This window comes from Pantherophis guttatus, chromosome 4 (assembly GCF_059756535.1).
Source record: "Pantherophis guttatus breed Tessera chromosome 4, ASM5975653v1, whole genome shotgun sequence".
In the NCBI taxonomy this organism is placed as follows: domain Eukaryota; kingdom Metazoa; phylum Chordata; class Lepidosauria; order Squamata; family Colubridae; genus Pantherophis; species Pantherophis guttatus.
The window spans coordinates 154,670,946-154,687,515 of NC_142066.1; the positions used below are offsets into that span (position 1 = coordinate 154,670,946).

The 16,570-nt window shown below is 45.1% G+C and overlaps 1 protein-coding gene across 1 annotated transcript in view; it reads left to right on the forward strand.

The window, feature by feature from the left end:
* Positions 1–327: 327 nt before the first annotated feature.
* AQP1 (aquaporin 1 (Colton blood group)) overlaps positions 328–16,570 on the forward strand; it is a 39,391-nt gene continuing 23,148 nt past the window's right edge. The window contains exon 1 of the mRNA XM_034401711.3: positions 328–964. Coding sequence (XP_034257602.1) covers positions 575–964 — 390 coding nt within the window. The 5' untranslated portion in view covers positions 328–574. The remainder of the gene's footprint in view (positions 965–16,570) is intronic.

A 16,570-nucleotide genomic window follows, 5' to 3' on the forward strand; every position in this document is an offset into this window, starting at 1 on the left:
CTTGCAAGGGAGTCTTAAGCACTTGCAAACATTTCCAGAAAATTCAGCTAGGGCAGTTCTGGTCAAGAAAGTCAAAAAGGGCTTTAATTGTGGCCGGTTTCTGTATTTGCATCTGTGCAAGATGAGGAAAAGGTGTTAAAAACCCTGAATATGAGCCATGGTGGTGGCTGGTTAATCAGGAATTATTCAAAAAAGGAGAATGGTGCAGCCACCGCAAAGAACGGAGTCTGCACAGGAAGAAGTGAAGGAGTAAAAGTTTTGTGGGTGGGAGAAGCTAAGGGAAGAGGGAGGGAAAAAAATTGGCAAGCAACGGATGGTGCTTTGCATCAGTTTAACAGTGAGCAGTAAGCTTGAGGTTCTTTCCTCTCATTGTACAACACCCTTCCCTCCTCCTGGCCACCCAGAACCCTATAAATAATTCGTCTTCTCCTGTCTTTCTCACTTCCCAGTTTTTAAGGCAGCAGGAAGCCAGCTGAGGACGCTAGAAGAGGACTCAGAGAAGGGGAGAAAGTAAAGGAGAAAAGGGCAAAGAAGAAGAAGACAGAGAAGAAGAAGACAGAGAAGGAAGAACATCATGGCTAGTGAATTAAAGAAGAAAGCATTCTGGAGAGCTGTCGTGGCCGAATTTTTGGCCATGAGTCTCTTCATCTTCATCAGCATCGGCTCAGCCTTGGGTTTCCAATTCCCCTTGGTGGCCAACAAGACCATCACACCCATTCAAGACAACGTGAAGGTCTCCTTGGCTTTTGGCATCTCCATCGCCACCATGGCCCAAAGCGTGGGTCACATTAGCGGAGCCCACTTGAACCCAGCCGTGACCTTGGGTCTTCTGCTCAGCTGCCAAATCAGCATTCTCCGGGCGGTCATGTACATCGTGGCGCAGTGCTTGGGTGCCGTGGTGGGCACTGCCATTCTTTCTGGCATCACATCCAATCTGGAAGGCAACTTGTTAGGACTCAACCAGGTAAGTGGGCTGGGAAGCTCTTTTTCTCTTCTGTTTCTCCCCTGGGGGGGTAGATTTTTAAAGATTCTAGTCCTCAAGGGTGATGGAAGCACAAATTGGCACTCGCTGCTCCAAATGAATTGAGGAAGTTGGTGATGTTCTTCGGCCGGTCAGAGATTAATTTCCCGGAAACCAAGAGAGCAGATTCTTCTTTTGAGGGGTTTTCAGGAACTTTTTTCCAAGAGCTGTTCATAAGATTTTGCCTCCAGCCAAAGTTGGTTCTTTTGAACAGCTGGGTGTGAAGCAAAGGACAGCTGTTGTAGCTAGAGATAAGAATAGGGCAGAGCATTGGGCTGTTAATGGGGACCTAAAGGCATATTTGGTCGTGTGGTGGGAGATAAGCTGCAAAGGATGAACATTTATCCCTTGACAAGGCAAATTTTAAATATTGGGGCTCCAGGTTTCCAATTGCCCCATGTTGAGATGAGTTGTTCATCTGGTGATAGCCGAGGAGTTTCTTTGTGGAAAGGATGTTGGCAACCAGCCAGGAAGCCAAATGCTTTGCCAAAGACTCTGGTGGAATTCGAAGTGTTTGGAAGTATACTGTTCTAGAACCCAGAATTTACTAGCATGAAACTGGTGGGCATCAAAGCATGAAAATTGAGACGTAAGTCTGGTGGCTTAGCTGCTAACAGAAAGGCAACACGCAGAAATTTAACAAGTGGAATCCTTCTCCCCTATCATTTTTCTTTCCCCCCCCCGCTTTCCTCCTCTTCTTCCTCTTCCCCTTCCCTCCCTCCTTCCCAGTTCTTCCTTCTCCTTTTTTCTTTCTTCGTCTTCCGCCTCCTCCTTTCTTTCTTTTCCTCTTCCTCTTCCTCCTCTTTCTTCTCCCTTTCCCCCTCCCCTCTCCCTCTCCCACCCCCTCCTCCTCTTGTGTGTGTGAGTTACCCTATTTTTCTTAAAACAACAGGACTCAGAGAAATTAAAACTGGGAGTGGCCCCTTCAAACACAAAAAGTGTCTCCTTCAAATACAGAAACAGGTCAACCATCAGGCTCTACCTATAGACAGACTCTTATCTTCTCTAGCAGACTACTCCATTGGAGAGATTCAAAGATATTCAATCAGCAGTCTGTGCTCATAGATGGTCTCTTATCTTCTCTAGCAGACCACTTTGGAGATATTCATAGTTACCAAGGCAAAAAGAGACACCAGTCTGGGGCATCCCACTCCAGAACTGTGTCTTTAAGAAGTGCACAAAGGAGACACTGGGAGCAACCTCTCAGTTTTCATGCTTTGATGCAGTCTCCTTTAATAGGAATGACCAAAAGGGGCGAGCATCTGGCCAACTTCCACCCTTGCACGTGTAAGCACGCCCTTTGCACACTCAGGCATAACCTATGTCCCTTGGCTCATGCCTCTGTGCAGCTGTCAGTTGTAGCAGTCAATGGCTACAACTTCCTGGCTCAGTTTACAGAATCCAAGGGGGCGCTTGGTTCTTTGGGACAGAGTTCCCCAAACTTTCCAAATTTGCGCCTCAATGGGGAAAAGGGGAGAGGGGATGGTTCCATGTGAACGGCGAGCAAGCGTGTGCATGCAGCTCCATTTGCATGAGCAGCAGGCATACGTGCCCATCGCACAAATGGAGCATGCACGCGTACACTTGGCTGCTGCTCGCACAAGTGGGGATGCACATGCATGCACTTGCCCGCCACTTCCGTGGCCCGGTTCTGAGCAATTCAAGGCCCAGTAATGAGCCACGGCTTGGGAATTGGGGACCTCTACTTTAGGACATGTGAAGCTCCATCTGGCAACAGCTCAAAATTGTTCTTTGCTTCAATCTGAAATTTTCCAAAGTTTAACTCAATCAATCAATCAATCAGAATAGAGCTGGAAGGGACCTTGGAGGTCTTCTAGTCCAACCCCCTGCTCAAGCAGGAGACCACTTCAGACAAATAACTGTCCAGTCTCTTCTTAAAGACCTCCAGTGATGAAGCACCCACAACCTCTCGTGGCAAGCAGTTCCACTGGTTAATTGTGCTCACTGTTAGGAAATTTCTCCTTAATTCCAGGTTTCTTCTCTCCTTGATTAGTTTCCATCCGTTGTTCCTTGTCCTGCCTTCAGGTGCTTTGGAAAATAAGTTGACCCCCTCATTTTTGTGGCAGCCTCCCAAATATTGGAATACTATCATGTTCCCCCTAGTTCTTCTTTTCTCTAGACTGGCCATTCCCAATTCCTGCAACCGTTATTCATATGTTTTCATCTCCAAGCCCTTAATCATTTTAGTTGCTCTTCTTTGCAGTTTTTTTTCCAAAGCCCTGACATCTTTTTTGTAATTTTTTTTAAAAATTAAACAATGTGTTGCTTCTTATTTATCTGCCTCCTTTTAAAACCCGGCTGCTCGAATATTGGGGGAGAGGGTGAGTCCCGACATGCTGCACACAGAAGCATGGGAAGAGGTCCACAGGATAAGGTCAAAAAAGGCAAAATGGTGACTCGGATGGTCCAATCGAAGCCTCAACTATTTTTATGTGCATTGCAGCTTGACTTTTTGACCATACTTTGCAAACTCCCTACACGATGAGGTCCAGTTTGCCTGTCCATGTTCAAATATCTTCTCCGGTGGGTAAATAAAGGGGATTCCCTCAAATTACAACACTTTACCCCCCAGCATATTTAGTGACAGTTTTTGGGGGCCACCAGGTAGAAAGTTTGTCATGTAACTGCGCAGCAGCTGTCCAGATGAAGTCGGAGACACAGACACAAACTTGTAGTCTTTTATGTAAATATAAATGTGTTTTAACATTCTAATTTTCAGTAGTTTTTGTCATCCAGAAAAGGAAGAACGTAAGATAGTCAGGTACACAGAACTTCATGAGGTAAAATTAGCAACATACAGAACACACAGAAGAAAAAAGGCGGGAAAGAAGGGGAACGCCCCCTTCACACCTACAGCAGCCAATCATAGAGTAGATTGCCTCACGCAGGAGCCAGCACTCTCCTGTCAATCAACTACAACTGTCTGTTCTGGTCTATTGTACATTTTACTGTTCTAGCTACTAAATAAAATATTCTAACAAGGTTCTCCCTCATTTAAGAATGCTGGTAGTGGCAGCGTTGTTTTTTTTCCCCTACTTGCAAAAAAAAAATAATCACATAATCTTTCTTTATATCTCCCAACTTAATGTGTGAAGAGTTTTTCATCTGCTTCTTCTTCTTTAATGGCTTAAAAAAGATGGGTGGGTGGGTGGAAATAAGAGATGGATGAATGGATAGATAGATGGAGCGATGGATAATGGATGGAAGGATGGTGGATGGAAGAAAGGAAGGAAGGAAGGAAGGGATGGATGGATGGATGGATAATGGATGGAAGGATGGTGGATGAAAGAAAAGGAAGGAAGGGATGGGTGGATGGATAGTGGATGGAAGGATGGTGGATGGAAGAAAGAAAGAAAGGAAGGAAGGGATAGATGGATTGATAATGGATGGAAGGATGGTGGATGGAAGAAAGAAAGGAAGGGGTGGGTGGGTGGATGGATGGATGGAGGGAGGGTGGATGAAAGAAAAGGAAGGAAGGGATGGGTGGGTGGGTGGATAATGGATGGAAGGATGGTGGATGAAAGAAAGGAAGGAATGGATGGATAATGGATGGAGGGATGGTGGATGGAAGAAAGGAAGGAAGGAAGGGATGGAGGGATGAATAATGGATGGAAGGATGGTGGGCGGAAGAAAGAAAGGAAGGGGTGGGTGGGTGGATGGATGGATGGAGGGTGGATGAAAGAAAAGGAAGGGATGGATGGATGGGTGGGTGGGTGGATGGATAATGGATGGAAGGATGGTGGACAGAAGAAAGAAAGGAAGGAGTGGGTGGGTGGATGGATGGATGGAGGGTGGATGAAAGAAAAGGAAGGGATGGATGGATGGGTGGGTGGGTGGATGGATAATGGATGGAAGGATGGTGGATGGAAGAAAGGAAGGAAGGAAGGGATGAATAATGGATGGAAGGATGGTGGATGGAAGAAAGAAAGAAAGGAAGGAAGGGGTGGGTGAATGGATGGAAGGATGGTGGATGAAAGAAAAGGAAGGAAGGAAGGGATGGATGGATGGATGGATGGATGGAAGGATGGTGGATGGAAGAAAGGAAGGAAGGAAGGGATAGATGGATAATGGCTGGAAGGATGGTGGAGAGAAGAAAGAAAGGGATTGATGGAAGGATGGAATAATGGATGGATGGAAGAAAGAAAAGGATGGATGGATGAAAGGATGGATGGGATGGATAGATAGTAGGATGGAAAGTTGGGTGGATGGATAATGGATGAAAGGACGGCAGATGGAAGAAAGGAAAGAAAGGTGGATGGATGGATGGATGGATGGGTGGGTGGGTGGGTGGATGGATGGATGGATGGATGGGAAGGAGGGAGGAGGGAGGATAGATGGATGGAAAGTTGGATGGGATGTGTGGATAGATAGTAGGATGGAAATATAGGTGAATGGATGGATGGATGGATGGAGGGAGGGAGGGAGAGAGGGAGGAAGGAAGGAAGGAAGGAAGGAAGGAAGGAAGGAAGGAAGGAAGGAAGGAAGGAAGGAAGGAAGACAAACACCCCATGGTCAATTATTGAGTTACAGCAAAAGCATTTCACATAGTGGAAGATTCCTTCAGGGTCCATCCAACCAACCGGTCCCTGCAAAAACACCAGCAAAAAACACGGTTGACTTGGATTATTAAACATTGATTCTTCATTCCAGATGTCCATCCTCTTGATTATGGCAGCATTGCCAATGTGGGATCAGAGAATGTTGGAAATCATGAGAGGAAATCCTCTTAGGGAAGAAGCTTCCTTAGGTTATAGGAAACGACACAGAGGCACAATGAGGACTAGAAAGCTGCTTAGACTAACTACTGTTAGAGGAAGAGCAGTTGGCATAGAAATGAGGAATGATATCTCTCTTGTTCAGGAGCAAGAGACTATTAATGTGGTCTGTCTGGGCTGTCCACTCTCTCAAAAATAAAATATAATTTTAAAACTTTCCCCCTACCTGGAAATTGCTCCATGAAAGAAAAATGAGAATCACCATTTTTTTTTCATGTTGCAATATTGGAGCCCAAATTCCCTTTTTCTTAGTAACTAGATATCTGGCTTTTATTTGATTGTCTTTAAATTGCAATAGCAAATCAGGGCTTCTGTTCTGGGGGCGAAATGCTAGTTTATCCACCTCCATTCTTGGCCCATTAGATATTGCCATCTGTGGCTGCAGGAAGGAAAACAATGGAGAAGCCAAAGAGAAAAGGAAGGGAGGGAGGGAGGGAGGGAGGGTAGGAGAGAGGAAGAGATGAAAAGAAGGAGGGAGGGAGGGAGAGAAGAGATAGGGAAGGGAAGGAAGGAAGAGAGAGAGAAAAAAAGAAAGAAAGAAGAGAGAGAGAAAGGGAGGATAAACAGAAGAAAATGAAACAGGAAGGAGAGAAAGGAAGGGGAGAAAAGGAAAGGAAAAGGGGAGGAAAGGAAGGGGAAGGGAAGTTTCAGCTGTTTCACCCTAGCTCAGCTGAAAAATCCTGATTTTTCTTTTTGCTGTTGGATCCTGGAGAAATCCTCCCTGCCAATCCTAGTCAGAGCACATTGGGCTTTTATCTTTCTGCTGCATTGTGCCTATCTTTTAATGTTCAATTGTTGTATGCACTTAAATCATTTTTTTGAGAGGCTTCTTGGCACTTGCGGGACTGAAGTGCTGATGAATAGATGCAGTGAGCGAGTCAGAAAGAGAGAGAACAGAAGTTTCATTGATCGTTTGCTACCTCAGGCCAATTTCTCTGCTTTTTGGATCCATTTTTCTTCCTAACAGAGAACAGAAACAGAAGAGAATACTATAAACAATCATTTGCTGACTTTATTAGGCAAGCAACCTCCTTTTCCTAGGAACAAAATGTTTAAAAATGTGACGCTTGGTTAGCAAACGTGATGACAAACGTTGGAAAAATTATTGCAAAGCTCCACATTTGGACTGCAAACCTACCAGTGGCCACTAGGGACCTGGAAATACTCTTAACTCATGGGCGCCATCTCTGGCTAGACAAAGTTTTGCAGGCTGGTTTGCAGATCCAGCTACATATTTGAATTGTTTTTCTTGTTCAGGAAAGTTTCATTTCCCATCTGTTTTTGCCTCAGGGAAAAATTAACTGCAGCAAGGATGCATGGGGAAATCCCAGTTTTCATCTCCTTTGATCATTATTTGGCAGGTATCTTCAGCAACCCTACATTTTGAGCAGTCAAAGAAACAGCGGAGAGATGGAAAAATAATACCAAAGATAATATATTGCTTATCCAGAAAGTTATCCCCCCCCCCGCCAAGTTCACTTTCAATCGCTGAGGAATTCTGGGAGTTGAAGTCCATAAGTCTTAAAGTCACCATGTTTGTAGATCGCTGTTCTATTGAAGGGGTAAAAAAAGGAAAATCTCAAACATTTAGATGAGAAGAGTGGGCTTTTTTGCCTTCCCAATTTCTTATTGTAATTTCTCTTGATGCAACATGGTGGGGGTGGAAGTAGGATTGGAGAAAAAGCCCAGTTCAGTCATGCAAAAAATCTGGGAGCCAATACTAGGTTTTAATTTTCCACATTTGGAATGGAAGGTTGCCCACTTCATTCTCAGTTCAGCTACTCAGTTCCCCTCATGTCAGGCTTTTATTTTGGAGAGGGTGGGAGGGAGAGAGAGGGGGGAGGGAGGGAGGGAGGGAGGGAAGGAGAGAAAGAGAGAGGGAGGGAGAGAGTGAGAGAAAGAGAGGGAGGGAGACAGAGGGAGGAGAGACACACACACACACACACACACACACACACACACACACACACAGAGAGAGAGAGAGAGAGAGAGAGAGAGAGAGAGAGAGATTTACAAAAAGGAAAGAAAAAAAATCCTCTACAAAGTTGTCAACTAAATTTTTTAAAGGTTGCAAAACCTACATTTCCAAGTCACTAACAGTTTTCCTCCAGGTTTCAAAGCCTGAAATTTGCAGCAATGACCTGAATTTCCTTTCTCTATCCTCCTCCACCTCCTCCACGGCTGCTCTTGGAGTCGGTTCTGTCTCAACAGACTTCTTTGTTGGTAAAAATTTGTATGTTGGTGAAATGTTTCGGGATCCAGATGACTTATCAGAGGGATTTGTGTGTGTGTTGGGGGAGAATCCGTTGACCGCTTAGGATACAGTTTTGTGATCTTCTAGGATGGGCCAAATGTCAGCCACAAGTCAGTTCTTACAAAGGTCTGGTATGAGACCACCACATCTCAAGAGGTTTCATGAGATCTCCTATGAAATTTACACAGGTCTACTGCGCAACTTTTTGGAGGGAGATTTTGTTTTAAGGACCTGGGACCAGGGGTGAAATCCAGCAGGTTCTGACAGGTTCTGGAGAACTGGTAGCGGAAATTTTGAGTAGTTCAGAGAACCGACAAATACCACCTCTGGCTGGCCCCAAAGTGGGGGTGGAAACGGAGATTTTGCAGTATCCTTCCCCCAGGAGTGGGGAGGGAATTGAGATTTTGCAGTATCTTTTCCCTGCCATGCCCACCAAGCAACACCCACAGAACCGGTATAGTAAAAAAATTTGGATTTCACCACTGTCGGGGACTGCAAGCTTTCCAACTGACAGCTGTATGGATAATAACAAAAACCTTGTTCCTGAGCAGACTCTGAGTATTTTATCTAACAGTGGCAATTAAGAAGACACAAAAGTAACGAGGAGAAGCTTGACTTTTGATTTTTCTCAAAACTGCTGTTTGAAGAATAACTCCCATATGGGAGTATACAGGATAATAGAGTCACTCCTCAACTTACAACCGTTCCTCAGTGACTCTTGAAAGTTATGACAGTGCTGAAAACTGTTACTTACGACTGGTCCTTGCCAGTGGTGGGATTCAGCCAGTTTGGATTAACCAGTTGTTAAATTGTTGGCTGGCCCCTCCCCTCCCCTTCTAGGAGTCCTCCATGCGCCCCATTTTTGCTCCCAGGAGGCTGCAGGGAGGCCTACTAGGTCCAAAATGGGGCAGGGTGGGGGGGCAGAGCGTCCCCCCCGGCCCATTTTTGCTCCCAGGGAGGAGCAAGAGGCCTGCATGAAAATTGGACATGTTTCATTTCATTACTGCCTTGTTTAACAATGGCAGTTCTTCTCTCAAATATTTATTTGTTTATTTTATTTGTTTTTATTAAATTTATATGCCACCCTTCTCCCGTAGGACTTGGGGCGGCGCACAGAATTAAAAACATATAACAATAAAAATCCTAAAAACAGCCAATATAAAACCCCAATCAGAATAAAATCTCGTGGCAGATCAGGGAAATTGCTGAAACAGCCATGTCTTCAGGTCGGTGAGGAAAGTGCGGATGTCAGGGGCCGTCCGGAGCCTGATGGGTAACTCATTCCAGACGGTCAGTGCAGCCACTGAGAACGCCCTAATCCTGGGGGCCACCAGCCGACATTGTCTGACCGATGGTACCCGGAGGAGGGCAGCTCTATGTGACCGCACAGAGCAGTAGGAGGCCTGTAGGAGGTGGTCCTGCAAGTACCCCGGGCCCATGCCATGTAGGGCTTTATAGGTAAGAACCAGCACCTTGAAGCGGATCCAAAGAACAACCGGCAGCCAGTGCAGCTCACGCAGGAGAGGTGTCACACGGGAGTAACGGGAAGCTCCCGTAACAACCCGCACGGCCACATTCTGGACCAGCTGGAGCCTCTGGGTGCACCCCAAGGGCAGCCCCATGTAGAGGGCATTGCAGTAATCCAGCCGAGAAATAATGAGAGCATGAGTGACTGTACGGAGGGCATCCCTGTCTAGGAAAGGGCGTAACTGGCGCACCAGGCGAACCTGTGCAAAAGCCCCCCTTATCACAGCCGTCAGATGATCCACCAAGGACAGCCGAGAATCAAGGAGGACGCCAAGATTACGAACCCTTCCAGAGGGAGTCAGTGACTCCCCTCCCATCTGAAGTGATGGGGCAACTAGATCAGGAGATGCCGGCATCCACAGCCACTCAGTCTTGGAGGGGTTGAGTCTGAGCCTGTTTCTACCCATCCAGACCCATACCACCTCCAGGCACTGGGACATCACGGAAAGGACATCCCTGGCTTGGTCTGGGGTGGAGATGTAGAGCTGGGTATCATCAGCATACTGATGATACCTCACCCCAAAACTACGAATAATCTCACCTAGCGGCTTCATATAGATGTTAAAGAGCAGGGGGGAGAGAACTGACCCCTGGGGCACCCCACAGGTGAGGGGCCTTGGGGAGGATCTCTGACCCCCCCGCCCAAACAAACTGCGTATGGCCCGAGAGATAAGAGGAGAACTACCGTAGAACAGTGCCTCCCACCTCCAACCCCCAGAGCTGTCGCAGTAGAATATCATGGTCGATGGTATCGAAAGCCGCTGAGAGGTCAAGTAGCCCCAGAATGGAGGACAATTATGGTTGTAAGTGGAGGACAAACTGTATTTTTTAAAGTCATATGATCCCCCGGGGGCAAGAGTAGACTTATGGGTTTTGGAACCGGTTTGTAAGTAAGGGTGGTTCATTGTATTATCAAATGGTCGCTAAGCAACTGGTCATAAATTGAGGACTACCAGCGTGTGGCTGTATAATAGGAGAATCTTGCAAGTGCTTTTTCAGCCCTCTCTAAGCGGTTTACAGAGTCAGCATATTGCCCCCAACAATCAGGGTCCTCATTTTACCGACCTCAGAATGATGGACGGCTGAGTCAACCTTGAGCCGGTGAGTTTTGAACAGCCAAACTGCAGCTGGCAGTCAGCCGAAGTTGCCTGCAGTACTGCACTGTAACCCACTGTGCCACCTTGGCTCACGGTTCCCCTTCCAGGCTAAATTATGGGTCCTTTAATAGATATCACAGATATCAACTAATCATGGAAACTAATCAAGGAGAGAAGCAACTTAGAAACTAAGGAGAAATTTCCTGGCAGTGGAACCAATTAACCAGTGGAACAACTTGCCTCCAGAAGTTGTGAATGCTCCAACACTGGAAGTTTTTAAAAAGAGATTGGACAACCATTTGTCTGAAATGGTACAGGATTTCTTGCCTGAGCAGGGGGTTGGACTAGAGGATCTCCAAGGTCCCTTCCAACTCTCTGTTATATTGCTGGTGGTAGCAGTACAGTTTTCTACGTGCAGGACAAGCAGGTCCCAATAGTGTGTTTCGGTATCGTTTCATTTGTGTAGAAATCCTTTGTGTTCTCAAGGGAACTGTTTCCAAGTTTGTGGCTAAATTTTGTGGCATGGAAACTTTTGTTAACTTTTTCCTATGGCAACTAAAGGAGGGAGACAGAGAGTGTGCGTAGAGGTAAAGGTTAAAGAAACGCTGCCAAGGAAGAAAAAAAAAAAAGATCTGTTGGGTTTTTTTTTTTTGGTCCTCTATGTTTCCTGGCAAGGTAAAACATTATAATTCAGAATTCTCCAGAGAGCTTGCCTGGACTTCAGCTCCTAGAATTTCCCAGCCAGCATGCAATTCCCTAGAATTCTGGGAGTTGAAATCCACACATTTTAAAGTTGCCAAGGTTGAGAAACACACTTCTAAGGATGATGAAGCTTCTGGTGATGGACATATATCTGGGTTACGTTCCACGTAACAACTGTCTCCACAGTTTGCCCCTGTCTTTTTCTGGACTGGCTTTCAATTTCTAAGAGATCTCTTGGTGGTCTCCACTCCTGTGACATCCTTGGTGCTCTCTGAGTTTGGATTTTTTTAATGACACAATTAAGTAATATCATCAGTGCTTGTGAGTTTGGGCTTGCTTCTTGCTTATATACAGGTAGTCCTTGAGATACTACTCGACTTACAACCGAAATTTGAGCCCCAAATTTCCATTTCTAAGCAAGACAGCTGTTAAGTGAGTTTTGCCCCATTTTACGAACTTTCTTGCCCCAGTTGTTAAGTGAATCCATGCAATTGTTAAGGAAATCAGGCTTCCCCATTGACTTTTCTTGTCAGAAGGTCGCAAAAGGGGATCACATGACCCCAAATGTTACTGTCGTAAATATTTGCTAGTTGCCCAGGGGTCTGAATTTAGATCATGTGTCCATGGGGATGCTGCAACAGTTGTAAGTAGAAAAAATGGTCATAAATCACTTTTTTTAGTGCAATAGTAACTTTAATGGTCATTAAACAAATGGTTGTACTACCTGTATAATAGTTAGTCCTGCCTCTGTTGGTGAGGTGTGCTTTTCTACGTAGTAGTTCCTTGATTAGGATATTGTTGTCTGCTGGCTTGTTTGTCTGGTGTTAATTTCTGCTTATCTGCATGTAGACTCTTGGTCTTTTGCTTCCTGCTTAGCTTTTCATTTTCTCCTTTGAATGGTGTATAAATGTGATTTGCTATAAATATGGTTTACTATAAATGTGAATTTTGTAGAATTCACAATTTGGAGAAATCCTAGTGGTTTCTCATCCAAGTACTAACCAAACTCTATTCAGCACCTACTAGCAAGATGTGGGGGCTTTCCACTTTGAGTCAATCACTAGGAAACTGTGAGTTCTAGTTCCAGCTTGGCATGAAAGTCAGCTGGGTGACTTTGAGTCAATTGCCAGGAGTCACTGAATTCTAGTTCTGCCTTGGGCACAAAAACCGGCTGGGTGATTTGGGCTGATCAACTAAGAGACAGTGAGTTCTAGTACCACCTAGGCATGAAAATCAGCTCGGTGACTTCTAGTCCTGTCTTAGACACAAAGCCAGCTGGGTGACTTTGGGCCAAACACTAGGAGACTGTGAGTTCTAGTCTCACTTCATGCACAAAAGCTGGCTGGGTGATTCTGAGCCAATGACCAGGACAGAGTGAGTTCTAGTACTGCCTTAAACCAGTGGTGGGTTCCAACCGGCTTTACTACCGGTTCTCTTCGTGCACGTGCTTCACGCGTGATCACCAAACTTGTGCTCTGCGCAAGTGCGTTAGGAATCTGCCCAGCTGAGGTGCGGCAATCCACTCTGCCACACCTATCAGCTGGGCTAAAAAAGAAGAAATAAAAGGTAAGAATAACACGGGGGTGGGCAGGAAGGTCCAGCTCCCGGACAAAGAGAGCCGGTTCGGTGAAGTCATATCGTCACCGCTACCGGCTCGGCCGAACCGGGCTGAACCAGGAGGAACCCACCACTGCCTTAAACATGATAGCCAGCTGTTTGACTTTGGACCAATCCCTCTCTCTCACCCAACCTGCTTCACAGGTTGCATTTGTCGGAAAATAGGACAAAGAAAGAGTTTACCTCCTCAAGTAACTTATAAATTAATGAAAGAGAGATTTTTTTAAAAAATCTAATAAGAATAATAATTCTGGCAAAATTAAACCACTTACGTCTTGTTGTTGGCCTGTGTTGTCAATGCTCTTCTGTTCGAAATGCCTTGTTTGACACAAGTTGAAACGGAGATGTTGGCGCGGCTAAGTCATTCGCTCTTAATTTAATTGCCTACTTTTATTCCTTCTCCCCCCCAACCCCAGCTTGGATTGCAAGCTTGATTCAGTATTATGTGAAATTGGCTTTTTGATCTCCACATTCCAAACCACATGCCAGCTTCTCTTACAGAATACAGAATAACAAGGTTGGAAGGGACTTGGAGATCTTCTGGTCCAACACTCTGTTCAGGAAGGGAACCCTATTTCAGACAAATGGCTGTCCAATCTCTTCTTAAAAACTTCCAGTATTGGAGCACCCACAACTTCTGGAGGCAAGTTGTTCCACTGACTAATTGTTCTCACTGTCAGGAAATTTCTCTTTAATTCCAGATTGCTTCTCTCCTTGATTGGTTTCTATCCGTTGCTTCTTCTCCTGCCTTCAGATGGTCTGGAGAATAAACTGACCCCCCCTCTTCTTTATGGCAGCCCCCTCAGATATTGGAAGACCGCTATCATGTCACCCCTGGTCCTTCTTTTCCTTAAACTAGACATACCCAATTCCAGCAACCATTCTTTGTAATATTTTATCCTCCAGTCCCCTAATCATCTTTGTTGCTCTTCTCTGCGCTCTTTCTAGAGTTTCCACAACTTTTTTAATAATAAAACTGGATGCAGTATTCCAAGTGTGGCCTTACCAAGGCATTATAAAACGGTATTAACACTTTACATGATCTTGAATCTATCCCTCTGTTGATGCAGCCTAGGACTGAGTTGGATTTTTTTGGTAGCTGCAGCACACGGCTGTCTTATATTGCCCTTTCTCTTCCCTTTTGAGGGTTGCTTTTAACTTCATTCCAGGTGTTGGCATGACATGTGACACCTGGAATGCCCCAAAGTGACAATGAGATCTTGAGGTTGGTGCCAGCGACTTGAACCACAGCTTTGCAAACTGTGATTGTTATTTGCTTTATATGATTCCCAGTTGCCAAGCTTTTAATATTCCTCACTATTACAAGAGAAGGCAGGGTTCTTAGATGTGACGAGAGGATATTTTGGCGGGGTGGGGTGGCATTCCTCCATGATGGGGGTGACCTACTTCCAAAACCCAGTCACCCAAGAACATCAGAGGGAGGGGACTTAAGTGCCCTCTTGCAAAACAAGTTTTGCACTCTTCTGTGCACAATAAAATACCTTAAGCTACAAGGCTTGAAATTCTTGGTTTGAATAGTTTGGAACTTTGACACTCGCGGTCCCGTACAAAATTGTACATAGTAGTGTCTTAATTGCAAATAACTTTTTTTAGTTTCAAAAAGTTTTTTTTAGTTTAATTTCAACTTCTTCCCTCAAGACGATGCTATAAGGCAGGAGTGGGCAAATGTGACCCTTTTACAACCTGTGAACTTCAATTCCCAGAATTCCTGAGATAGCCAAGCTGTTCGGACCATCCCCACCCTATTGGCCTTCCGAAAAGCGGTAAAGACCTGGTTTTTTCGGCAGGCCTGGGGCCGTTGATCTCGCTCTTGCGATCCGGCGAGATCTGGCCATGAATGGTGTGAATGAGTTTTAATGTTTTTAATTTTTAAATGTTTTATATAATGATTGTAAATGCATTGTGAGCTGCCCTGAGTTTTCGGAGATGGGCGGCACACAAATTGAATAAATAAATAATAAAAATAATAAATAAGCCCACAGGTCATAAAGGGGTCATATTTGCCCACCCCTGCTAAGGCATTGCACACCAAAACAACTAGACACAAGGACAGTTTTCTTTCCCCCTGCCATCATTCTGCTAAACAACTAATTCCCACAACACTGTCTTATGCCTGAGGACATCAAATCATGTAGTATGGCTGTATTACTATTATCCTTCTCTTCTTTCCTATTACCTATCCCTTTAGCATCTTATGACTAACACTTTGTTGTCTGTATCTTATGATTTATGCCGATTGCTTTTATTTAGTATCTTATGATTATCACTGAGTGTTGTATCATATGATTGCATTTTATGATTGTGATCATGATTTATCACTTGTTGCTTATATGTATACTGAGGGCTTCTGCACTCAAATTCCCCGTATGTCCAATCATACTTGGCCAATAAAGAATATTACTATTCTATTCTAGTTTTAATCGTAATGCAACGCATGTAAGCAACAGTTCTAAGCTTAATAATGTAAACTGCTTTAAATTTGATTGTAAAAAAATTCAATTTTTGTAATAGAGTTGTCAAAGTCTGGAATATCTTACCCAAGTCAGTTGTGCCACCTATTACCTTTCACAGTTTTATTTCCAACTTAACTTCTGTGGACATCCCATATTTAAGAGGTTCCTAAGGAATCGTGCAGAAGAAGACTACGGTGCCTATCATCCCTGTCATATTTTATTTTTTTTTCATTTTGTTCATTCAAATTTGTAATTTTTGTTTGACAAATAAATAAATAGTGCCTATTTCTGCTGGCTTCCCAGCGGCATCTGGATGGCTACTCAGACAACCAGTATAAAGATCTAAGTTGGGTCTTGGTCTTGTCTAGTAGGTTCAGTTGCTCTTGAATTTTTATTAGAAAAGCAAGTCTGTTGAGGATTTTCAGTCTTGAAGTCTCAATGTTGGCTCCAGGTTGGGCATAGTTGCCTCTATGATGCTTCCAAATAGCAGCTGCATGAAAACTGTGCAGGAGAATGATGTCCCTCCTTCTTGGAAGCACTTCAGAGACATCTGGTTGGTCCCCATGAGAAGTAAAGATAGACCTTTTCCCCGAACCAACAGATAGACCTTGTTTTATATCATCTTCTCAATTGGCGTTCTTCAGATATCTTAAGACAGAGGTGTCAAACTCAAGTCCCACGGGCTGGATTCGGCCCGTGGGGTCCTTAAATCTGGCCTGTGGGGCCGGCTGGAAATAGCAAAGGACCAGCCCATGGTGACTCTGGCAGCCAAAACAGGGCGCATGGGGGGCTCAGACAGCCTCCCCGTGCCCCGTGTTTGGCCTTGACGGCCTCCTGCAGCCCTCTGCCAGCCAAAATGGGAGCTGCAGGAGGCTGTCCAGGCTGAAAACAGGACGCGGGGGGCTGCATGTGGCTCATCCACACCCCATTTTGGCTGGCAGGGTGCTGCAGTTGGCGTCCATCCCATCCCACCCCCCCTCCGGGTGGCCCGCAGAGGAGAACTGCAATGCTGATCCTGCCCTTGAAGAAATCCAGTTTGACACCCCTGTCGTAGGACCTCACTTTCAGAATGCTAAACTGAA